This window comes from Brassica rapa, chromosome A06 (assembly GCF_000309985.2).
Source record: "Brassica rapa cultivar Chiifu-401-42 chromosome A06, CAAS_Brap_v3.01, whole genome shotgun sequence".
NCBI lineage: Eukaryota > Viridiplantae > Streptophyta > Magnoliopsida > Brassicales > Brassicaceae > Brassica > Brassica rapa.
The window spans coordinates 8,396,034-8,421,838 of NC_024800.2; the positions used below are offsets into that span (position 1 = coordinate 8,396,034).

The 25,805-nt window shown below is 35.1% G+C and overlaps 4 protein-coding genes and 1 non-coding gene across 8 annotated transcripts; 3 read left to right on the forward strand and 2 right to left on the reverse strand.

Annotated features, from left to right (window-relative positions):
• The first annotated feature begins 1,739 nt into the window (after window positions 1-1,739).
• Window positions 1,740-3,718, forward strand: LOC103872800 (V-type proton ATPase subunit c2). Its single transcript, XM_009151240.3, has 3 exons — window positions 1,740-2,507; window positions 2,589-2,874; window positions 3,346-3,718. The coding sequence occupies exons 1-3, from the start codon at window positions 2,429-2,431 to the stop codon at window positions 3,476-3,478; spliced, it is 498 nt and encodes a 165-aa protein (XP_009149488.2). The 5' UTR covers window positions 1,740-2,428; the 3' UTR covers window positions 3,479-3,718.
• Window positions 3,719-3,868: 150 nt separating this feature from the next.
• Window positions 3,869-3,941, forward strand: TRNAE-CUC. Its single transcript has one exon. It is a non-coding gene; the product is annotated as a tRNA-Glu (tRNA).
• Window positions 3,942-3,976: 35 nt separating this feature from the next.
• On the reverse strand, window positions 3,977-12,445 carry LOC103872801 (ATP sulfurylase 2). 2 transcript variants are annotated; one of them, XM_033272328.1, is made up of 5 exons: window positions 11,729-12,445; window positions 10,018-10,423; window positions 9,677-9,937; window positions 9,451-9,596; window positions 3,977-4,312 (listed from the first exon to the last, which is right to left on the reverse strand). In XM_033272328.1, the coding sequence occupies exons 1-4, from the start codon at window positions 12,286-12,288 to the stop codon at window positions 9,477-9,479; spliced, it is 1,347 nt and encodes a 448-aa protein (XP_033128219.1). In that variant the 5' UTR covers window positions 12,289-12,445; the 3' UTR covers window positions 3,977-4,312; window positions 9,451-9,476. The 2 variants fall into 2 exon arrangements, with proteins under 2 accessions (XP_033128219.1, XP_009149489.1); XM_009151241.2 differs by having other exon boundaries at window positions 3,977-4,288; window positions 9,510-9,596; window positions 11,729-12,444.
• Window positions 12,446-12,862: 417 nt separating this feature from the next.
• LOC103872802 (endoglucanase 2) lies at window positions 12,863-19,922 on the reverse strand. Of its 2 annotated transcripts, none has more exons than XM_033272327.1 (7): window positions 17,286-19,922; window positions 16,333-16,577; window positions 15,970-16,253; window positions 13,933-14,367; window positions 13,714-13,852; window positions 13,467-13,633; window positions 12,863-13,395 (listed from the first exon to the last, which is right to left on the reverse strand). In XM_033272327.1, the coding sequence occupies exons 2-7, from the start codon at window positions 16,550-16,552 to the stop codon at window positions 13,063-13,065; spliced, it is 1,578 nt and encodes a 525-aa protein (XP_033128218.1). In that variant the 5' UTR covers window positions 16,553-16,577; window positions 17,286-19,922; the 3' UTR covers window positions 12,863-13,062. The 2 variants fall into 2 exon arrangements, with proteins under 2 accessions (XP_033128218.1, XP_033128217.1); XM_033272326.1 differs by lacking the exon at window positions 17,286-19,922 and adding an exon at window positions 16,746-16,995.
• Window positions 19,923-23,378: 3,456 nt separating this feature from the next.
• On the forward strand, window positions 23,379-25,709 carry LOC103872803 (HVA22-like protein h). 2 transcript variants are annotated; one of them, XM_033273167.1, is made up of 8 exons: window positions 23,417-23,633; window positions 23,817-24,026; window positions 24,140-24,181; window positions 24,271-24,369; window positions 24,474-24,530; window positions 24,614-24,677; window positions 24,759-24,965; window positions 25,042-25,709. In XM_033273167.1, exons 3-8 carry the CDS (start codon window positions 24,150-24,152, stop codon window positions 25,516-25,518), a joined length of 936 nt encoding a protein of 311 aa, XP_033129058.1. In that variant the 5' UTR covers window positions 23,417-23,633; window positions 23,817-24,026; window positions 24,140-24,149; the 3' UTR covers window positions 25,519-25,709. The 2 variants fall into 2 exon arrangements, with proteins under 2 accessions (XP_009149492.3, XP_033129058.1); XM_009151244.3 differs by lacking the exon at window positions 23,817-24,026 and having other exon boundaries at window positions 23,379-23,633; window positions 25,042-25,707.
• The last annotated feature ends 96 nt before the right edge of the window (window positions 25,710-25,805 follow it).

Consider the following 25,805-nt stretch of genomic DNA (forward strand, 5'->3'; position numbering starts at 1 on the left):
GTAAGAAAGAGACTGTGCTCCTGCTGCATTGAGCTCCCGGAATTCTTTTATATTCTGTTCACGCTCTTCTGAAGACAAGTCCAAGCAAGAGTATATATCATGAGAGATACGCTTACACACAAAGCAGTGCCGGTTGAGACCTTCATACGTCATGTATACTTTTCCAAAGTCTCCATTAGGGAATTCAATCCTTGCCTCCAGCTTAAGAGGTCTATCCGCATCAATGGAGACTTGAATACGGGCATTCTTTGCGTCAATATCCATCTTCTTCCTCAGAGCTTTTGCAATTGCACTGAAAGTATCGTCGTTCCAGAAATGAACTGGAACCCCAGTGATCTTGATCCAGAAAGGTATCGTGTTGGGAAAGTTTTCACTTGTTGAAGGTTCCCAGCGTTCCAGAGCAAAAATCCAGTGGTTGAAATGGCATGGCCTCTTGTTTAACACCATGTTAAGATCTTCCTCCTTATCAAAATCAAAACGGAAACGACCGTTACCCAGATTAACTCCACGAGCTATCCCCTCCATATTCCAGATACGGGCTCTCGGAAGAAGAGCAATCATCGCTTCAACGCTTCTGCCTCCTCTGTGTAGAACCCTACCAATTAGTGTTCTTTTAAAGCGTTCAGACACCGCAGTCAGATCGCATGCTGGGATACGGATGACCTCATCCTCCTCCGTTAGATCCAGCTGACGTCTTGTCTCTGAAGGATTTCCCCCTCGTCGGATTAGGTTGGATTGTGAACTCATCGTTTCAAAATAGGGCAAACACCACCAGCTTAGCACACGGCTAGAGATTCTCAAAGAGAGACGTAAGGTTACTTGAAAAACAATAGATCTACTACTTGGAGAGAGTAAAAAAACCCGTAGCAGGACGTTAGAACACGGAATATTATAGCAGCTATAACCTTACAAAACCTAGCAAGAAGTGTGGTATAGTCTTCCTTGCGTAGGAGGTAAAGTTACGATGGTCTTGTCGTGAAACGCCGTCAAAAGTTTTGGATCTGACAATCGCCTATTTTGTCGCCCAAAACCCTAGGCATCCCTACGAAATAAATTTTGAAGGGCTCTATTAAAGCGCCAATGCATGCCTTTTAATATATAAGGGACGATGTTACTTGTTAATGGCAAACAAAACTCTATATAACCGAATAATAAATCGGGGACGATTCGGTTTAGGTGGGTTAGCTACTTAGCTTAGCTAAGGTGATGATTGTTTCAATAGTTTCTAATTTTAGTTTTTGGTTTTTAGATTTTAGATTTTTGTTTTTAGATTTTGGTTTTTGGTTTTCAGCTTTTGGATTTTAGTTTTTGGTTTCTAGATTTTGATTTTGGTTTATGGTTTTTCTGCATTTTTTTTTCAAAACTTAATTAATACATTACTTTAAAATAATACAAAAAATAGCAATAAATATTTAGATTTACAATTAAAATTTATCAAAATATTGTGATTATTATTTAAAATAAAATAAAATAACATATTTTAATTATTATATTAAACATTATATTATAGAAAATATAAATAAAATTACACAAAAATAAAATTATTTTAAAGTTTGAAACTACTTAGAAATTTTTCGTATATAAATATTATAAATTATACAAAAATAAAAAATTCTCAAATTTTGAAAATAATTATACATTTTTAAATTATTTATATTTTCTTAAAAATGAATGGCTATTTTTTTTTTTTCAAGATTAATACAATATATTGTATGAATAAATTATACATATTATGTTTTCTAATTTCTAGTTATTTTTAATGTGACTAATAATTATTAAAAATATTCAATTATTTTATTTATAGAAATTAGTAACTAATCTTAAAAATTAATTAATATTATTTATAAAATATATTAATTTATTTTAGAGATATGAAACAAAAATAAAGTATTTTACATTACTATTCAAATGATATCTAAAGTACAAAAATTGTATGATAATTTTATTTTTATGAAAATATTATTTATTAATTATTAATTAATTAAAATATAGTAGTTTCTTCAAAAAAAATATAAAAATTCGTTTTTTAAAAAAAAAGCTAATAAAAGTTGGTTTTTGGTTTTTCTTCATAAATTGGTTAAACTTTTCAAAAACAAGTTTTTCTAAATTTTAGAAAATCTATTTGTTGAAAAACTTGATTGGCAAATGAAATGGTTTTTAGAAAAACAAAAATAAAAAGCTAAAACTTGATTGGAGGAAAAATAGTTTTTGAGAAAACAAAAACCAAAAAGTAGTCTAAAAACTACAAACAATCAACCTCTAAGTTAAGTCCGGTTTAATTTCACATGCCGACTAACCGCCAGCAATTACTGAATCGATCAAACCATTGTTGACATAAGTTTGGTTTCCTTGTCTCTCCCAAATCTTCAAACAGCTTTGTCTCTTTGCGATCAGATCTCACCGGAGACGCACAAATTCGCGAAGAGCGATGGCTTCAGGTTTCAGCGGCGATGAAACTGCTCCCTTCTTCGGATTCCTCGGCGCCGCCGCCGCTCTCGTTTTCTCCTGTAACTTCAAATTCTCCAATTCCTTGTTTTGAATCAATGATTCGGTTTTGATCTCATCCGATCCGATCCAATTGTTTCCAGGTATGGGAGCAGCGTACGGGACAGCTAAGAGCGGGGTTGGTGTGGCGTCGATGGGTGTGATGAGACCAGAGCTTGTAATGAAATCGATAGTTCCGGTGGTTATGGCTGGTGTGTTAGGTATTTACGGTCTGATCATAGCTGTCATCATCAGTACTGGAATCAACCCAAAGGCCAAGTCTTACTATCTCTTCGATGGCTATGCTCATCTCTCTTCCGGTTTAGCTTGTGGTCTCGCCGGTCTCTCCGCCGGTATGGCTATCGGCATCGTCGGCGACGCCGGTGTCAGGTAATTGACAAAACATATTGTTAGATTCGGGTTTATTATGGGCTTCCAACTCAAAACCAATTGGCAATTAGTGGATTGGCCATAACCCTTTATATAGTAGTAGATTAGTTCTTATATATCCGATGTGGGATGTTTCTCATCAATACCCTCTCTCACGCTCAGACATCTAGGTCTGAAGCGTGGACAATGTGGGAATAACATCCACTGAGGGCCCAACATCGGTATAGTTGTAGTAGTTGTAATAAATTAGGTCAAAGGATTTTATCGCTCTGATACCATGTTAGATTCGGGTTTATTATGGGCTTCCAACTCAAAACCAATTGGCAATTAGTGGATTGGCCATAACCCTTTATATAGTAGTAGATTAGTTCTTATATATCCGATGCGGGATGTTTCTCATCAATACATATTCTTGCGATGTGTTGCCCACTTAGAGAGATGTGTTTGACTTTGTTATCTGATGTGTTATAGAGCGAATGCACAACAACCAAAGCTGTTTGTGGGAATGATTCTGATTCTCATCTTTGCTGAAGCACTTGCGCTGTACGGTCTTATCGTTGGTATCATCCTCTCTTCTCGTGCTGGTCAGTCTAGAGCCGAGTGAAACCAGAACGTCTCTGTTCTTATGTGCTAAATCCTTGTAATGTTTTTAGATATGTTTTCACTTCCGATACTCATGGCATTGCGAGTTTTTTTATTTTCTCATGAATAACAAGCAAAAAATCAGTTGCATTTGGTTCTAAATGTTTATTTTATTTGCTCACTATATTGAATACATCCATAAGTAATAAAATAAGATGATTCAGTGATTTTTGGTTAGTGTTCTTGATATTGTTGTGTCTAATTCGACTTCAAACAAAATTTGAGCTTTTCAATCCATTCGATGTTATTTGGATTTAAACTTTTCGTGTATCAATTAATGAGGTTGGAATGTTGTATGCTTGTTATGTTTTCCCAATGTCAATTAACCATCATCGCACTGAATGTTCACAAATCCGTTGTAGTCTAGCTGGTCAGGATACTCGGCTCTCACCCGAGAGACCCGGGTTCGAGTCCCGGCAACGGAGGCTTTTTTATAATTTCCTTTTTGTGCTGCTGGCCATAAAAATACCCCATGAGGCTCCAATGACATTCAAATTCATCAGCAAGAACACATTATTCAAGATTATTATTTGGTTTTGGAAAACATTGGTGACTTTTCACAAGACAAAAATAGGTAAGCTTAAAATGAAGGGCTGAACTGGTGAAACACAAGCCGGCAGCCACCACGGACAACTCAAACAACGGCTTGTTGTTGTTTAGATGATTCATCACTTTCTTGCAAGCTCTCATAGTATTTGACAAGAACATTCCATCCACTCGGACACATAAACCCATCTGGTGGACTCTCTCCTGTTCTTGCATACGTTCTCATCTGTTAACCAAAACCGGTGAAAAACTGACGGAGCGGAAGTACCGTCTAGTAACCGATAATGCAAAGATATCGTTGAATTCTGAGAATGCCCGCTATCTATGCCTTCTTAAAGCCGTTGAATTCTTAGAGAATGCCCGGAAGTAAGGTTTCAAGAGTTTGTTAACACAAAAGCTCTAGTTTATTAATCAATAATTCAAAAAGTCGTATCCCTCACAAAGCCGAGATGATACTATATATAATGATATAGAAAACCTAATCTTAAAAGGAAATAGATCAAAACTTAACATTAATAGGAAAAGGAAAGAAAACCAAAACCAAAGCGTAAGAGGATGTACGCTACATCAGGTCCCCCCCGGTACGCGAGATTCGTCCACGAATCCAGAGAGTGTGTCGTCGTCCGGCTCAAATTTAAAGAGGTGCTTGACATTGAAAACATCGGCTGTGTGAATGTGAGGTGGAAGAGCCAGTCTATACGCATTTGAACTGATCCGCTCAATGATCTCAACCGGACCTATCTTACGAGGTTTCAACTTGTTATATTGACCGGTCGGAAAACGTTCCTTGATGAGAACAGCCCACACTTGATCACCGACTTGAAAATTGACCTCGCGCCTACGTCGATCTGCATCCCGCTTGTACTTAATTGCCGTGCCTTGCAAGTTGTCTTGCGCTTGTAAATGAATGGTGGAGAGTTCATCGATAAAGTCTACCGCACGTCCATGAAACTCGCCTGGTTGAGGAAGAGTAGCTAATGCCAAAGGCCCGCGAGGAACAAGGCCATAAACTACTTTAAACGGACTGAAACCGAGGCTTCTGTTATTGGCGTGATTGTGCGCGAACTCCGCCTGACATAGCAGGGAATCCCAAGAACGTAGGTTATCACCCACCAAACATCGCAACATATTGCCTAAACTTCGATTAACCACCTCGGTCTGACCATCAGTCTGGGGATGGTAAGCGGAACTCATGTTTAAACTGGTTTTCAACAGTTTCCAAAGAGAACGCCAGAAGTGTCCAATGAACCGAGAGTCCCGGTCTGAGACTATAGTTAAAGGGAGGCCGTGAAGCCTATACACCTCGCGAAAGAAGAGTTGAGCGACCTGTACCGCATCTGTCGTCTTCTTACAAGGAATAAAGTGCGCCATTTTGGAGAAACGATCAACCACTACAAAGATAGAATCATGCCCACGTTGAGTTCGAGGAAGACCGAGTACAAAATCCATACTGATATCGCTCCAAGGTTGCGTTGGAACTGGTAACGGGAGATAAAGACCGGCGTTAGAAGCCTGACCCTTGCCTTGCTGACACGAGGTGCAACGAGCCACAAACCTCTCGACATCTCGTCTTAACGTCGGCCAGAAATAAGATTCCGCCACAAGCTTGAGAGTGCGATCTCTGCCTATATGCCCCTCTCCGTGTAACTCTTTGATAATCTGGAGGCGGAGACTACAGGTAGGAACACATAAACGATTGTCTTTAAAGACAAATCCATCGACCAAAGAAAAATCCGAACGTACGCCCTGCGTAAGATCCATCCATATGGGTGAGAAGAAAGCGTCTGTTGGATATAAATCCGACAAACACTCAAACCCGGTGACGGAAACACGAAGGGTGGAGACCAGTGCATGACGCCGACTCAAGGCGTCCGCGACTTTGTTCAACTTCCCAGATTTATGCTTAATAACGAATGTAAATTGTTGCAAATACGCCGTCCACGATGCATGCCGAGATGAAATCTTATCTTGGGTACCCAAATACTTTAACGCCGCATGATCGGTGAACAAGATGAACTCCTTATGAGCCAGATAGTGACGCCAATGTTTGATGGCTTGAACAATTGCATAGAACTCGATATCATAGGTGCTATAACGACTGCGTGCTCCTGCGAGTTTCTCGCTATAGAAGGCAACCGGCCGGCCAAATTGAGAGAGGACGGCGCCCACCCCAAGTTTTGAAGCATCACAATGTAGCTCAAAGGGTGCGTCAAAGTCGGGGAGTACTAGAATAGGAGCTGTCGTCAATTTCTCTTTAATGATCGCAAAAGCTCGTGTTGCGTCCTCCGTCCAAGAAAACGAAACTCCCTTCATACAATCAGTAACAGGTGCCATAATGGAGCTAAAGTTATGGATGAACCTTCGATAAAAGGAAGCCAAACCGTGAAAGCTCCTGATCTCCGAGATTGTTGTTGGTGTAGGCCAAGAAGCGACTGCTTCTACTTTTAGTGGATCGACGCGAAGCCCTGCGGCAGAGACAACGTACCCGAGGAAGAGAACGTCCGATCTCCCGAACTCACACTTCTGCCGTGCAATAAAGAGCTTGTCCTTTCGTAATGCCAGTAAGACCTCGCGAAGGTGATGTAGGTGCTCGTCCATTGTGGTGCTGAAGATAAGGATATCATCGAAGTAAACCACGACAAAACGACCAATAAAGGGCCGAAGGGTCTGATTCATCACACGCATAAACGTGCTTGGTGCATTAGATAATCCAAACGGCATTACTAACCACTCAAATAGGCCCTCTCGAGTTTTGAAAGCAGTTTTCCACTCGTCCCCTGGTCGAATACGGATTTGATGGTACCCGCTTTTAAGATCTAATTTAGTGAATATAGATGCCTTGCCGATTTGGTCGAGAAGATCATCAAGGCGGGGAATGGGAAAACGATAACGTGTAGTGATCTTGTTGATGGCGCGGCTGTCTACACACATACGCCATGATCGGTCTTTCTTGGGAATGAGAAGTGCTGGAACCGCGCATGGGCTTAGACTCTCGCGTACATACCCCTTGATTAGCAAGTCTTCAACTTGTCTTCGAAGTTCTTCATGTTCTTCAGGGCTCATACGATAGTGAGCTCGGTTAGGCAAAACCGCATTTGGGACGAGGTCTATGTGATGTTGAATGTCCCTGAGTGGAGGTAATCCCGCTGGTAGCTCGTCCGGGAACAGGTCTTCGAATTCTGTTAAGAGTGGGACGAAAGCGGTTGGTAACGGGGTTGGGTGTGGGGGCGTTGGCGTAACGGAGACCAGCGCAAATAAAGGTCTTGTCTCTTGGAGTTCTTGTTCGAACTGAGAACGAGATATGATCATGAGATTTTGTTTTGACGTCGACGGTGTAGTGGTTGTGGCAACGGTACTAGTCGTATCAGGTGATGGAAGCAGAGTGATTTTTCGTCCTTGGAACATGAAGGAATTAGTGTTCGTTTTGCCATTGTGAATGACTTCACGATCAAACTGCCACGGTCGCCCGAGGATAATATGCGAGACATCCATCGGAGCAATATCGCAGTACAGCTCATCTTTATAAAAAGAGCCGATCGATAGGGAGATGAGTGTTCGTTGTGACACGTAAACCTCTGCCCCAGTCTGCATCCAAAGTAGGCGGTAAGGGTGTGGATGAGCTTCCGTCTTGAGGTTCAGTTTTCGGACAGCTTCCTCTGAAACCACATTAGCCGAACATCCTGAATCAATTACAAACCGGCATATCTTTCCTTTCACCGTGCAGGTGGAAGAAAATAACGATGTGCGCTGCCATGGTTCACTGGTCTGGGGAGCAAAACAGTTTCTTCGAAGCATAAGGAAAGTTCCTGTGTCTCCTGCGACCTGGTCTTCTTCAATATCATCTTCGAGGTCCTCGTCATCATCGTAAATAGGATCTCCCATGCCCTCTTTATCTGCTGCGAGTAACCCGCGACGTCCAAGAGTTGGGCAAGCTGTTTGAATATGGCCTCGTTCACCACAGGTGAAACAACGAAGCGCGCCTGTTCGTGGTGGTCGGCCTTCGACGACCTCTGCTGGTCGAGTCGTCGGCCGCGAACTCGGTGGAGTGGTTGTGGTCTCACGGGTCGTCGAGTTTTTGGAATCGTCGGGAGTTGTTGTGTTGCGACCACGTGAATTTCCTGACCACTGGTTAGTGCTGAGGCGTGACTGTTGTTCGATGAGCAGGGCCCGCTGACGAGCTTCAGAGACGGAACAAGGGTCGAACTGGTGTAGCATGGTCTGCAATTGTTGCCGTAGCCCTGCGATATAGCGAGCCACCAGCTGATCTTCTGAGTCATGAACATCTATTCGAGTTAACATCTGATAGAATTCATTAGAATATTCTTCGACGGAACGTGACCCTTGACGTATATTATGAAACTTCTGGAATAAGAGACGCTCAAAGTTATATGGGATAAAAGTTTTCCGCATATGTTTTTTGAGTTTATCCCATGATGTTATCTTTTCCTTTCCACGGCGAATCCGTGAAGTTTTAATTTGACTCCACCATGAGGCAGCATGACCACGGAATCTGGTTGTTACAAGCGGTACTCTCTTCTGTTCTGGAACTTCTTTGAAATCGATGAATTCATCGACAGTAACAAACCAGTCAAGAAGATCTTCCGGTTGCGAACCGCCATGGTATTCTGGGATATCAATTTTAACCCCTGACATCCAACGGGTATCCTCGTTGTGTCTGTTGTGTTGCTCTGGACGGTGACGATTGCGGTGATTTCCATCAGCGAATGGATTCTCCTCATCGTTGTCCTCTTCGTGATCGTCAAAGACGGGATTGTCGTGACGAAGTTGCCGTTGAGCTGGAGGTGCGTGTGCGCCTTGTGCTGCATTGGCAGGGTGTCGATCATTGGCTGCGTGTGCGGCGTTGGCGGCAAGTGCGGCTTGGACGCCTGCTTGAACTCCGGACTGAATTGCTTCAGCCATCGTCCGTCTCATGTTGTCTTGAAAATTTTCTTGAAAATCTTCCAGGAACTGTTGCATCTGTGTCCATTCGTTTGGACGAGGTGCCATTGTAACCGAAGATCGATAATCACGATTGGAACGTAATTAAAAGGTCTCTGATACCAATTGACGGAGCGGAAGTACCGTCTAGTAACCGATAATGCAAAGATATCGTTGAATTCTGAGAATGCCCGCTATCTATGCCTTCTTAAAGCCGTTGAATTCTTAGAGAATGCCCGGAAGTAAGGTTTCAAGAGTTTGTTAACACAAAAGCTCTAGTTTATTAATCAATAATTCAAAAAGTCGTATCCCTCACAAAGCCGAGATGATACTATATATAATGATATAGAAAACCTAATCTTAAAAGGAAATAGATCAAAACTTAACATTAATAGGAAAAGGAAAGAAAACCAAAACCAAAGCGTAAGAGGATGTACGCTACATCAAAAACTCAGCTTGTAAACTGGATCCTTTTCTTACAACTCAAAACTGTCCCTAGTTATTATTACCTTAGTTCCAGAAATGAAAAGAAACTCTTTTGCGCGAGAGGGATCGAAAAACGCCATCTTCTTCTCAACTGTATCGTAAGCTGCAACCTGAAGGATACAAAAGCACCATATTATGATAATCAACAAACTTCAGTTGCTGCATGAAGACAGAAATGACTAAGCATTACCCTAAATGGAAGAATATTTAGTTTCTCAAGTCCAGGAGCCATGCTCAAGACTTTCTTCCCATGATCAGGATCATACAGATCTCTCTTCTCAGTAGGATGTCCCATTCCCGCTGGATCACGTCCCACAATGTAGAAATTAGCACCTGCGTTAATCCTAGCCTTGGCGTGCCATTGAACTTCTGTTGGACCAGCATAGTGCATCGGTGATGGAAATATCGAGACAATAGTAGTCTCCGGGTCAAGCACTCCATCTTCAAGAACCTTAATACATTAAAGACCAAACTGAATTAAAGCCTGTAATAATCTAAAAACAAATTGTTTTATAAGGTTGAGAGTTTCACCTTGCTATGTTGTTCCATTCTAACATCAAGAGGAACATCATCAGCCTTAGTGAAACCTCCCAAAGGATGAAGCAGCAGAATAGGGTTCTTATAACCCATCTCCAAAAGCCTTTTACGTGTATCGTTCATTAACAAAGCGTGGCCGTTGTGCACAGGGTTCCTTAGCTGGAATGCAAACACAGCATCCGCTTGACGATTGTCAAACTCTTTCCTAAGTTGTTTAGGAGATAGCCTGTAGTGATCAAGCCCATCGTTGTACTTAATAGGCTGGAAAATTTCTAAATCTCCACCGATCAGCCAGTTTCCAGATGGAGTGATGTGTTCTTCAACATAAGGCAGTCCTGGAGAAGTGGTTCCCCAAGTTCTAGCAATCCTTTCTTCCTTGTTGTGTTTGTATATCTCCACACTGAAATTTTAACAAGCAGAAGATTTAGTAAAAACTGTCAAATAAGCTACACAAATCAACATTAAGGTGTTGATTGTTTGAACTAGTTTTTAGTTTTAGTTTTTGGTTTTTAGATTTTGGTTTTAGTTTTTAGATTTTGGTTTTTGATTTTTAAGTTTTTATTTTGGTTTTCAGTTTTTGGTTTCTAGCTTTTGGTTTTGGTTTTTGGTTTTGCAGTATTTTTAGTTTTTTATAAGATGAGTGGACATTCTTTAAACAAAAAATAGCAATAACATATATAGAAATTACAAATAAAATATATCAAAAACAGTGATTGTTAATTAAAAATAAAAATACATTAAAATGTTTTAAAATTATTTTATTTTAAGTATTATATTAGAAAAAAAATAAAAATATCTATTAATTATGCAAATTAATATATTAAAATTTTGAAACTATGTATAAATTTTCTTTATAAATTACTTTTATTTTTTTAATCTTGAATTGCTATTTGTATTTTAAATTACTATGATATTTTTAATTAATAAAACATTTTCTATTTTTTATAATTTTAGTTATTTTAAATGTGTCTAATAATTGTTCTAATTATTCAATAATTTTATTTATAGAAATAGATAACTAATTCTTTACAATTAGTTATACTATATATAAATATCTAAATTATTTTACAGATATAAAATACAAATAATCATTTATATTATTATTTAAATGATATTTTATGTACAAAAAAAATTCATTTTTTCCTTTAAAAACTCACAAAAGTTGGTTTTTGGTTTTTATTCATAAATTGTTTAAAACTTTAAAAAAACTAGTTTTCCTAAATTTTAGGGAATCTATTTGTTAAAAAACTTGATTGGCAAATCAAATGGTTTTTACAAAAACAAAAACTAAAAGCTAAAACTTGATTGGAGAAAAAATGGTTTTTGAGAAAACAAAAACCAAAAACTAAAACAAAAACTAGAAACAATCATCACCTAAAAGACTCTCTCTTTTAACACTTGAACACAATTAGAGGCGTAATTGCATTGCTTTCTCTAGAAGAAACTTAAAGAGACTACCACAAGTTCTTATACAGCAATCTTATCATCAAACTTTTCTATACACTATAGTTACATGTAACCAGTGTTTTAAATATCGGTCTAGGTCGCCTAGTGGGCAAATCGGGTATGAACAAAATGATATTTTTCAAACCGATTTTTTTAAAATCCGCCTACAATAAACATGTATAAGGTGCCTAATCACCGCCTAGCAATTCTTGAAATTTTGCATGTAACCATTTCTATATATGTAAAAATATATATGCACCTTCTAAGAGAACCGATGACATCTCCTTGAGGGCTAACAAGAGCAACATTCTTAGACACACCGATCTGTTCCTTGGTGTCATCATCAATAGCAAGAACAATAGGAAGCGACATGTTGACCAGAGACCCATCTTTCAACCTCAGAGAGTTGAAATGCAAACTCTGAAGATACTCGTCTTCTCTCATGAACCCTTTCAAAGGACTAGCCCATCCTTCGCTGATCACGTGCACCCACTCCAGATCGATCTTCGTCAGCTTCACTTTCGGCATCGTCTCTGACTCAGCCTTCTTCAGCTTAATCTCAGATTCGGAAACCATTAATTCAACGAGTTCCCCACCGTCTGGGTCAATCAAGGAGCTCTTAACAGTCATCGAAGGAGGAAAGGTGGGAGGTTGCATTGTCGGGTTGCGTTTATTCACCAAACTGACGAGAGGGTTGTGGTTAAAAGAAGATAAGAACACTAGTTTCAACGGGGTTTGATTTGTGTGAGAGGATGGTTTTGAGTTTCTAGGTTGGATGTGAGATTGAGAAAGGTAAGAGGATCTGATCAGAAGAGACATTGATCTCGGTGAATAGAGGTCAGCGAGAGAAGTGGAATGGAGAGAGTGAACAGTGAAGCTGAGATTTGGTTGAACATGATTGGAGGAACAAGAAGAAGACCGAACACTGTGAAAGACATCATCCACACGTTTGCCACTTTTGTCTCTTCGCTTTTCAGTTGCAGGAATTTTTGGCTTGTGGATGGAATTGCTGCCTTCAGTGTTAAATGTCCTTTTTGCCCTTTATTCTAATGGGTCCTTAGGGGCCACTGGCTGCAATTTTACTACCAAAACAAATTGGGCTTATGTTATTTTCTTCATCAATTTTACTTACGTAAGCTTGGAGGTTCGGTTCAGATGATTTGTATTTTAACCAAACAAAAATTGGATTTGATATTAGATTAGTTTGGTTTATGAAAATTATCTGAAGTTTCAGTATATTTTTGGTTAAAAGTTTCAGTTATTTCGGTTCAAATTTTTCTAGTTTGTTTAGTTACGTTTGAAATTTTGGTTATTTCATTTAGTTCCATTGAAAATTTGGTTAGAACTTTTATGAATTGGTTTTATTTATAGAAAATGAAAAATAAAATTAGTCAATCACCAAACCAAACTGATAACTATATTTTCTTTTAGACAGAATTCATAATCAAATGATTTGAACCAAACCAAAATTTTGGTTCGACAGTTCCGGTCAAAAATCCCAAGCTTACTCACACGTACACACACATTTATAGAATGAAAGCCAGTAAGGTGTTGAAAGTGTGTAACTCTAATTAAGAGGGCCTTTATAAAACTCTACATAAAAGATTTTAGTGAGGTAGACGTAGTAACCAAACTAGACAAGAGACCAACCACAAGCGCACTGTTGTATGTGCTTGGCTCATTTTGCATAGAGTTGTTCCTTGCGTCTATAAACGTATCGTTCAGAAACGGTCCACCAACAAGTGCACCGTAAGCTACGTTCGGGTTTGGTTCCTCCGAGTTAAGCCACTCGAATCCGTCTTTGCATCCAGTGTTTGCATCAGCTGGTATCGACGCTCCTCTATGATGCACATACTCTGGATATTTATCACCATAACCCACCAAATAGCTCATTTTCTCTGGATTTTTCCCTAGCATGTAATCAGCCTACAAAGCATAAATCGTGTTAATATATGTAAAGAGCTCATGAGTTTAGCACAATGGTTATACTAGTGAACCTGGGATCTGGCGAATTTCCTGAGATCTGAAGGTTTAAAGGATGTGTCACCACAAGCTAGGTTTTCAATGCCGGATGTGAGCATGTAGTCACTGTAGAGTGTGGCTAAAAATGATGAAGACACAGGTTGTTGCAGTGCATTCCATTCAGCAACCCATATAAGACCACCTATAACAAAAAAAAATTATATGAAATTGTAGCATAAGTGAATGTATAGTTTAATATCAGGTGTAAGAAATTGTATCTACCCTCAGTTCTACTAGATGTAGCTGTTGGGGAGCTTGGTATAAGCCCACACATGACAGCTTCTGCTGTTTCTTTATAACCTTGAAGTCCTTTGCTTCCTGATAAGTCTTTTTTGAAGAATGTCAATCTTGATAATAGTATCTGCAATGTTAATATATAACTCAGTAAATGGTATTATTAAACAAGACAAGAACATGATCCATGATTTTGTAACTTGTAACCTGTGTTCCTGGAAGCTTGTTGTCCCAACTAAACCATGAAGGACTTCCAAAATTACCAAACTCGTCACCATTTTTAGACACAAAGTCAAGGTACGTTTTGTCCTCTGTGGCATGGTACAACCAAGAAGCTGCCCAAAGAAGCTCATCTCCGTATCCAGTTGAGTTGTAATAACTCTGAACCTTAGGTATGTTGACACTGTAAGATCCCCTGTGGTTATCCGCGAAACCGAACAACTGCTTGGCGTGTTTCAGAAGCGTGCTTGAATATTTAGGATCACTTTGCTTGAAGACTAAAGATGCAGCAGCCATGGCAGCTGCCGTTTCAGCAGCAACCTCAGTCCCTGGAGTCTCTGTATCAATCTTGGTGAGAGTTCTCTTCGTAGACATTGTTTCTGGCCTATCCCAACATTTATGATCAGTCTCCGGATCTCCAACCTTCAGACATTGCATAAACATTTAATAAGAACTAGATTTCTACCCGCACAACCGTGCGGGTATATATTTTCGCATTTATATATATAGATATTTGTTTTACATAATTATTATATATTTTTAATGTTACTAATATATTTAAATGTTTGTATAATTATGCCAAATATAATAATTTTATAGTTTTCATACTGTAAATTAAAATCATCACATATATATGTTGCTTATTATATATTTATCCTATTGAATTTGTGTTTGATTACTAAACTAAATTTTTTAATGCATGAAACAACATATATGCAAATAATTTTGTATTTAATTTATTATAATCATGAACCGTAATTCAAATCGCTAGATTTTTTTAGTAATTTTTTAATGTTTATTAATTTTAGAGCAAATTAGCTCAATATACTCAAAAGAGTGAGATACCATTGAGTTGGGGGAAAATGGTAGTGATGGGGGGAAAAAATTGAAGGGAAATAGGGTATGGAGTGCAAATAGGGGGTAAGTTGTGTGTAGAGAGTACAAATACTCTTAATTTTATATAATAAATTACTGTATATTAAAAACGTTTAAGATAAGTTAAATTTTTATACATGCATTATATAGTTTACTAATATTAACCCGTTCTACCAATATATTATATTTTTAGCATAAATATTATATATTTATGAAAATAAAATATGTTAACTTATCAATTTAAAATAATTTTATCATATTTTGTTCAATATAATATTTTTATTTTAAAATGATAGATATTATTATAAAATCGATAAAATAGGATATAATTTTATTCTTTTAGTAACATTTCATTACTAATTACAAAATTAGTTGAAAATATTTATATTCAATTTATGAAAATTAAGATCTTATTATAATCTTTTTCAAGAGATTTGTTAGAATTTTAATTTTTTTTAAAAAAATTAAAAGATATAAAAGATATTATGATTAAAGTAGTTAAAAATATTATATATATTACCATTAGTGATAGTTTACAAAAAAAAATTACCATTAGTGATATACATTTAATAGAAAATTTAAATGATGGTCCAAATAAAAATATCATTCATCAAAAAATCATTATTTTCATTTTATTAGAAAACAAATTTGAAAAAATTAAAATAGAAATAAAATATTTAAAAATTATGAGTAAATTTATTTTTGAAATTAATTAATTTTATTTTATTTAAATTTTCGTTTGTAAACCAAAACTATATTCAATTTTAATTTCTAATTATATTTTATGATAATTTAAATTAAACTATCTAATTTTCGAAATTAAATTTTAAAAGATTCTAAGAAGATTTTAAAAAGATTTTGTTACAACATTTTAAATATTTTAATTTGTATTTCAATTAAAAAGATAAAGATATTAAAAGATATAATAATGAACTTATGTAAAATATGATATTTTCTAGGAATGGTCCAAACTAAAAAAAATCACACATAAAAAGAAGTCATGACTTCTGTTTTAATATATTAGATTTTTATAATTAAAAAAAATCATAATTTGAGAGTTTATATTATGTATAAAACTTTAAAAGATTTTGGAAACCAAAACGAATATTTCATTAGGCTATGTCCAGATCCGGCTCTACTTCACTGTACCTGGATATAGAGCAGGTTGGCAGAAGGATGAGCATGGATGAGGAAATCAGTGATCCATTTAAGAGAGTCTTTAGCAGGATCCAACTGGTTCACGGAGTCCATGTGATGACCGTACTCCAGAATGGACCAGGAGAGAAGAGTGGCAGTGAAAGCCATAGGGAAACCGAACTTCATGTGATCTCCAGCATCGTATAAACCTTTTGAAAGGTCAAGACCAGCTTCACTTCCGTCTTCAAGACCAGAGTCTCCTCTCCAGGTTATTTTGTTGTTCTCCAGCTTACCGGCTGCACCAAAACAGAACCAAGAATCATTCATAACCAGGAGTAAGATGTGTGTGTTCTGCAAGCAATGTTGACGACTTACATTTCTGAATGTCGAAGAACTGCATAGCGATCTTGAGAGCATCGGCGTAGTTTTTATCAATGGAGCCTGGAAGTGGAACTATATCGGCTCCATCATCGGGATGCTTATTAGATTTATTATGTCTGATCGTGAAAACGATGGCGAGCACTACAGCGATCAACACGATGATCCCGATGAACCAGCTACAGCAACAACATCTAGAACTCGATTTCTCTCCCATTTTGTTCTCCTTCTTCAGATCGAAACTAAGAAAATGTAACTATCGAATGTCAATGGACATGAATTTAGGGATCTTTACGGGTTTTGGAAAATAGATATCGAAAAGTCGTGTATCACGGAAAAATATTCGAATATGGAAATTATCAGATTTTGTCTAAAATGATGGGGGGAGAGAGAGAAACAGAGTCACCGACACTGATCAAACATGTAACCACCACGCGCGCGGGACGATGATCAAAACTTTGTCATAATCAAACAAGAGTGATCGAATGGTACGACGCACTGCTGTCTAATAGCAGGTGCAAATGGTGAACAGGGTCTATATAAAAATTGAAAAAATAAGAATTTTTTTTAAATATATAAATAAATTATAGTAAGAAATTTTAAAATTTTAGATATAATGCTAAATTTAAAGTTTATAATTTAAAAAAAAATCAAAGTTATTATTTTAAAAGTTACTTGATAAAATCGTCAAATATACAATTAATAGTTTTTTTTTGAACTGGGATCTAAAAATTAATTTGAGATGGCCCCGGTAAGACGGGCATTCAAATTTATTTGTTTGTATGGCCAAGCTATATGGCTATATGTGTATCTAGAAAAAACTTTGTCGTGATTATGGAATTTACCCTTGCCTTGATTGGAAGCAATGTGGTAAGTACTATGTCCCAGTTGACGTTTGCGATCATCATTGATATATTATCATTTTTTGGTGAATACTTTAATAAACTTACCTGTTACATTCATTAAGAGTCAGCTTCAAAGTTCAAACCACCACGTTTTAGTCAACCGTTTCCAGCCACGATCTCTTCTTCTCATACATTACGTTAGCTGTATATATTAACTTCAAAAAAAAGAACAGCCGATCCTTTCATATTTTTTTCTCTGGAAAAGATGAATCTTCCATTTAATGGGGTTGTAAAGGTTTGGAAGTAAAAGTTTTGAAGTGGTGGACGGTGTCCATTGGTTGGTGGTACGGACGAGAGCTTAGGACATCTTCAACTCAAACCTATTTTTTTTTACTATAATTTTAAATTAAATAGAGTAACTATAGAGTAAATTTTGTTATAATGGTTTCTTTTATAGTAGAATTACTTTATTATATAGAAGAAAATAGAGTGATTTCATTTTTTCGCTCCAAAATTTATTCTAAAATAGAGTTACTCTATTTTAGCGGAGAAAAAATCTGTTTGGGTTGAAGATGATCTTAGCAAATGAGGAGTGATGAATTTTTATTTTATTCTCACCATTAAATTATTTTTTGTTGTGTAATTTTAAATTTATATTTTTTAGATGAATGAGTCTTCCTCGAACCAAATGGACTTTGGAATCGAAGAAGAGGAAAAGATTGAGAAGAAGATATATAACAAGAAAAGAAAGAGACGTCAACTTACAAATTATGTTCTTAGGTGGACAAAGAGACGAGTTATCCCCAGATGAAATGGACGAGAGTTAAAGTTCAAAAAAAAAAAAAAAAAAGTGGACGAGAGTTAATGAAAAATATAAAGGGAAGATGGACTCCAATTAATCAAGAGATCTAACCCATGTGCTAATCATGTTTTGATTAATAGGTTAGATTCAAAATCTTGACTAATAAATCTTTATCTTCCTTTTTCTCTTTAACCATCAAATAATGCTGACAACATTTTAAGATTGACAAATCCCCTGTATATTAATAGAGAAATATTAAAAAAAGTTATAACATGTAATTTGTACTAATTAAAAAAGTATCATGCTTGAATTGTCACGTAATTGATATGTTAATTTTGCTTACGTGGTGGCTTTAGAATCAATTGAAAATTTTGGTAGTCCAAAATTAAATTGTTAGAAAATGTTATATTATATAATATCTATATTATTAAAAGAAAAGTACCCATTAAAAAATACCCCTAAGTTTTTGAAGTTAATTACATTTTCATGCCACTGAGAATTAAATTGAATTTCCTATTTTAATGCTTGTCTTTTTTAGTTAGATTAATTTGTTTTCCTTATTCAAATATAAACTTAACATCATTAAATTAACTTACATATTTTAATGCTTATGTTTTTCAGTTAAATTAATGAGTTTCCTTTAATCAAATTTAAACTTAATATCATTAAATGAACCTAAAAATACATCATATTTAATGTAGCTTATTACGGAAAAGTACGGCCCAATAATGAACTTGAATTTTATTTTTATGAAAACGTGAATCACTTGACGTATGTAATATTTAAAATATATTAACTACAGTATAACAAATGCATATAACCTTCCTATACTTTAGTTTGAAATGATCATGCTCAAGTTTTATATAGTCCACTTACATAATGCATCAAGCGATGTACAATATTCAAACCATCTATAGTTTTCGTTTTCCTTATATGATGAATCAACCAACCAATCATGATATTGAATTTCTAAGCTTTATAAAAAATAAATCAATAAATACAAACTCAAAATCCAATATCTTCTATTAATCAAAACATAATATATTCAGTGTCGTATCTATAATGTACTTATTAAATATAGAAACTGTAACCATAATAATTACACTAATTATAAGAATAGATTTGATTACAACCAATTGATATATTACTTCGGTAATTGATTTGCTTGCAAAAGAGAAAATAGTAAATTTAAAATTTGTAAGAATATAAAGATATAGAGATTCCAATCCATTGCCTATATTTGCGTATGATTTTTGCATAATAAGCTTCAAATTGAACATTGAAAAAGATAGAAATTTTTTTTTTAATCTTTTACCGACATAGAACTTAAACAAAACGAAGAGTTTTTTTGTTACACTTCCCGGAAAAAAACGGTTACAACATGGGCTATCATAATATGGCCTTTTAACATATTAATGTTATGGACATTTAATAATTATCTTGACGAAAAACAAAGACTATAAATAATTTATTATTAATAAAATTATGAAATTATTTACAATTTGATGACTAATTCATCGCCCTTTTTTATATGTTAAATTTTTCGTAGAAGTTTAAAAATCATTATATTTTCTTTAAAGATGTATAACTAATTTATAATCTTTTATGCCATACTAAGTCATAATATAATATTTCTTCATATTTTACATTAATAACCATTGTTTTTATATATCGTTTACAATTCTCTAATTACGTCTGTTTGTTCTATTTTTTATATGATATCGAATATTCATCATAAATAGATGGTTTAAGATGCCAAAAAAAAATTTATTTGGTGAATATAATACATCAAATATTACAAATACATCATTTAGTTAAATAAATAACCAAAAATCAAAAATTCATATCCGCGCTGGCGCGCGGGTCAGGTTCTAGTGTCTATTATGGACCATTGATTTATCAAATTGAAATTATTATATATTATTTCCTTAAATAAAACCTACAGAATTATCTAATGTGATTAAAATATATATGACAATTAATAATTTTAAATAATAAAGATTTGCTAACAATCTGTATATTTTATATTATTTTTGTTTAATTATTTATTATTAAAATAAATTATACAATTACATTAATCATATAATAAAAATTTAGATTTTTTTGTATATGTTGTATTTTGAATTTTTCAAAATGAGTTTAAATTGCTAAAACTATTAAAAATCTCAGATAAATTTTTGTGATCAAGGTTTAATTGTTTTTCTATAATAAGATAAAATGATTATAAAAATCATATGAATAAATAATTTTCTTTTAATAGGTATTTATATATATATAGTTTAAATTACAATATGAAAATACATACTTATATTTTGATATATGCATTGAACATATGTCAAAGAGTTAATATTTTAGTTTTGAAATCTTCATTGTTTTTTAAAATGATTATAAATTATTGAAACCACTAAACATTCCACATTAGAAAACAAAACCGTGACGTCAAAAAAAAAAAAAAAACAAAACCGCAGATGTAAAATTTTGTTACACAAATATGCAAATAATAATAAAATCATATGAGTAGAAACATCATTTAATAAATATCCGTATTAAAATTATACTATATATCTATATTAATATCATTTAAATTTAACTATATATCATATACGATAGATTAAACTGGTTGTTTTTATTTATTTACTCTAAAATGATTGCGAATAAACAAGAACAGTCGTTTGATTTATATGTGTACGCCAATTAATTTCATAATAGTAATTAATTTCTTAGTTATTTAATATATAATTATTATTTTATTATTTTATAATATGCAAAAAACATTTAAAAAAAAGAATAAATATAAAATATTTATTCTGCACAAGGTGCAGATCTTAACCTAAGTATGTATTTCTTTAATAATTTTAAATCTTAAATTTTTAAATCTCATGCCAAAACAAAATAACAAAATGAGAATAAATTCAAAAATCAATATTTATATCGAGCAATAACCAAAATGAAAAGAAAAACGACACAAAAATGAGAAAAATATTGAAGATAGATAGGATTGACACGTGAACATAAACTTCTCATAGACATAATTAGTTTTTAAATTACTAAATCATGATATAAACCGAGCTGACATAGTTTCATTGTAACCAAATAGTAGGCCTGAGATTTTCCTGCCTAAACGTTAGGTAAATATTAATTCGATCAAGAATATAAATTTTATTTTTCCATATAATATTTTTTAAATATTTTTCATATAAATTTACTTCGCGCAAGGCGCCGATCTTATCCTAGTTTTCATAGTATTTAAGTATCGTGAATAGTATATATAAGCATGTACGAATATGCTTGAGGCCATTTTGAATCTGCTAAAACAAAATAAGTAATATGTTAACTCTGTTGACATCTATAATATTATCTGCTATATTGGTCAACCAATTATAATACCTGAATTATGCAATACTTCTCATTGTACTTATTTGAAGTATAGCTATACTAAAATGTCATAATTTCATCGAAACAATACTTCTTTGTTCAAATCTAATTTCATGTAAACAAACTTTGATTTTTATGGTCACACAGTTAAGTTGAACTAAAAGAAAAGGTTTGTCGTCATTAATTTATAGATAATAAAAAATAACATTTTAATTTTAATGGAAAGTAATTAACATGGGTGAAACATACTAGTTACATACTAGTTTGCGTGTGTGCCATGTATTTTCTTTAGTGGGATGTTTAACGCGTTGAATTTTAGCTCATAGAGCTATTCTACCCATCGAATTATCTTAATTTTCTATCTTAATTTTCTTGTTTCGATACAAAACAATAGATGGGTATGTGCTAACTGAATTCAAAACTTTCTTCAAATGACGATGGCTTCTTTTGACAAAAGAAATCAACTATCACTTGTATAAATAATCCTTGTCACCTTGTGTCAACGCGATATTGACATTCCACTCCATTATGAATGTAATATATATGATATCACAAAATGATGATAATTTTATCTCAAATATAAAAGATTTACATCGTTCAGATGTACGTTGTTTAATTAGCATGTGCCATCTACAATTCATTAAAAGCCATTTGATCGCTTTGATATAGTGTTGGCCCCGGTGGCGGACGTAGTAAGAGCGGTACGGGGGCATGTGCCCCCATCTAATTTTTCAATTTCTTTGAGTAATTAATCTTAATCAATGACAGTGCCCCCTATTGAATTATAAAATATAGTGAAAAGTGTTATGTGCCCCCGATTAAATCCAGTTCTAGATCCGCCCCTGGTTGGCCCCATTTCTTTTACATTGAGTTGTTGTCACTGTAATGTCGATGTGAATATCTACCGATCACCAATATAGACGTTAGTGTTTCTGGGATACTTTCTTTGCTTTAATAATGGAAAAATACTGCCCCTCATCCTCTTTTTGTCGACAAACCCTTTTTTTTCCGGTTTGGCTTTCTTCGCATATAATCTAACGTTATCAGAACTCCAACAGACGTGATTAGTTTAACCAACCGGATTGATCCATATTTAACCAAAATCGAATGCCTTTGGTTAAGATCTAGCTGTGTCTGGACTCCATGATCACTTTATAGATCTAGCTGACTCTGGAGGAGTTCGCTGTGGGCGTGAAAGCAATTTACTCCATGATTAGAAAGGACATGATAGCATAAAGCATGCTAATGTTATATACTTCTTTCTACTTATATAGTTAACATGTTTTTATCATCATGATGCCTAATTAATTAGATCACTTTATAGAGCATATAAACAAAGTTTTATATTCAAAATCGTAGTAATTGTATAGCTTTCTATTCGCAAAATTGTCAAGATATAATCTAACAGTGTCTTGTTTATATATTTCCAGTTTCTAAATTATTTTTATGAACAAATACAGCTATATTTATTATTTTAGAAAGATCTGTAATAATACAATCACATTAACAAAATTACTATGACGAGAAAAGAAAGAAATAATATACTGGAATCCAATGACCAAAAGAAGATCATAATAGTAATAGATGTGAATTAAACTACAACCACAGGATTGAAAAGCTAATAATTCCGAACCAAATGTAGCATAAGCGTATGAACAAATATAAGCCATCCTCATTAAATATTTTAGAAAATGAAATAATCCATCACACTAAGAATGATCAATATATAGAATCGGCTGGTAAAAGAAAGAAAAGAAAAAGATAACAAATTAGTAAAAGCATTCATTCATTCATTCACAAGAAAAGCTAGGATCAAATGTTGGATTCTGGAGTACGTGGTAATAAGGTACAAAGTGCGCATGGTAGATTCATTCTCCATGTCCCTGATCTCATAGATCTCAACCATCCGTTTTAAATCTCAAAAGGATTAACCAATAAAAGTGCTAGTGTACGCTAGATAAAGCCACAGAAGATTACTTAACCCATTTTACAAGAAGAGAGAAGTGAAAAGGACTCGTAACGAAAACTAAAACAGTATATAAAACAACCGCTTGTATGGTATCTTCAGTAAAGCCACAAATTATATTTAACTTTTTGATTTACTTTTTTTTTCCCCTCATAATATTATTTTGTCTCTTTCCCCCGCTCGCCGCCGTCTGCGTAACGGTCGCCACCCGCATTCCACCGATCAGTCCGTTTCCTTTCGCCGAACGTCTCGAAACCAGCTACCCTCGAACTCTACCTACAGTATTTCGATTCCGTTACATTCTCAGGAGGTATCGTCTTGTGTTCATTCGGTTCAAAGTAGAAATCGATTCACCTTCTTCGTTTTGTTCGAGATTGTGTTTATCGATACCGATCGTCGTTAATCTTAGTTCGTTCTTGTTAGTTTATGTATCAGATGCAGTATTGTGGTTTGTTCATAGAATGGATTTCAAGTTTTTGTGCATCTTATGTAGAGTTTGTAAGTTCGATTTCAAATCCAAATTCGTAGACTGAGGATGATGGATATTACTCCAGCTTAGTCCTCTGCTTTTGATTCTAATGTAATGCATTTGAGTTTTATGGAGTCATCTCGCCGCCGAGACTAGTCTCATTTTAACCAGTAGAAGGATTAAGGAACGTAGATCTCGTACAGTAATCCACATTCGTTCCTCTCGGATTCTCAAGTTGAGATGATTCTGCTTTGTTATAATCATTGCTTCTTGTTAGTTTATACTTGATAATGATTTGTGGTTTGATTAAACACTTTTTTGTTTGTTTGTTTGTTCCTCTTTATCAGGTTTGAAAGGATGATTGGATCATTTCTAACAAGAGGACTTGTGTATGACTCTCATCTCTTCATTGAGGTTCCATAGTAATGCTGCTTGGTCATAGGATTTTTATAAAGTTTTTTTTTCCATTTGTTGGCAGAATGGTATTTGGATATGCATATCCTGCTTATGAATGCTACAAAGCGGTTGAGAAGAATAAACCTGAGATTCAACAGCTTCGTTTCTGGTGCCAGTATTGGTTTGTCATTTGCCTCTTTTTCTCTCGTCTCTTCTTGTCTTGAGCTTTTTCTTTTCTTAAAGTAAAGACTAAAGTCTTGTCTTCCTCTGAAAACTTCCTTGCAGGATTTTGGTGGCTGCTTTGACCATTTTCGAAAGAGTTGGGGATACTTTTGCTTCCTGGTTGGTGTTATTGAATATAGAATTACTTTCAGACGAATTTGAGATGTATATACTTATGTTGTTTATGTCCTGTTTTCATGAAGGGTTCCGCTCTACTGCGAGGCAAAGCTGGCTTTTTTCATATATCTTTGGTTCCCCAAGACCAGAGTAAGTAAAGAGAGTCTTGTTTGTATTATGTGATCCACTGGAGTTCTGTCTCATTCTATGTGTATACTTTTGTTTCCACAGGGAACGACCTACGTTTATGACTCTTTCTTTAGACCATATGTTGCAAAGCACGAAAATGAAATTGACCGCAACTTGGTTGAGCTGAGGACCAAAGCTGGAGACATGGCAGTGTTGTTCTGTAGAAAAGCAGTTTGCTATGGACAAACAAGATTCACTGAGATCCTGCACTTTGTTGCTCTTCAATCAACACCAAAACCTCAACCTAAGGTAATATATGCACTTACCAAGGTAATAGTGTTTATGGCTTCTCTCTTGATTCTAATTCGTCATTATCTAACATTAGGAAAAGAAGCAGCCAGCACCAAAAGAGGAGGAGACGAAGCAACCAGATCTTAAGACGAGCCAAACAGCTTCTTCCACTCCTCAAGCAAGTCCAAAAGGACCAAAACCTAAGAAACCACTGCTTCTAACCAAAGAACCTATAGCGGTCAAGCCTACTTCATCTCCACGGAAGCAGCTGCAGCCACAACAACAGACAGAAACCAAGGAAGCACAACCCAGCGTGTCTCAAACCAAACTCACTCCTACCCCACCACCATCACCTTCACCCGCCACCACTAAACCAAACGCTGATTCTGCACAGCCACCATCAAAAACAGAGGTGGAGAAAGCGCCAGAGATTGTTGATGCAGCGTTACCAGCGTCAGAGATTCAGCGGGCGTCATCTTCGAAAGAGACGATAATGGAGGAGACACTTAGGGTGACTCGTGGGAGTCTGAGAAAAGCTCGATCAATGGGGAACACGCTAAAGGAAAAATAGAACAGTAAAACATAGAAGTTCAAAACTCTGTCTGGTTTTCAATGGTGACTGAAGTCAACTTAATCGATTTTGTTTTTGGAAAAAAATGGTGTCGTTTGTCTTTTAATCAGATGTAAATTGTTCAGACTTGTTACTAATCTTTGATTGATTTCTTTAAAAAAAGATTAAATTAAAAAAATAAAATTATTCCGCTGCCGGGTTTGAACCCGGATTTCATTCATTTGGAAGGAGCCAGAGTGCTACAGCGGATCTGTTGTACAACTTTTACCTTAAGTTTTATATATAGT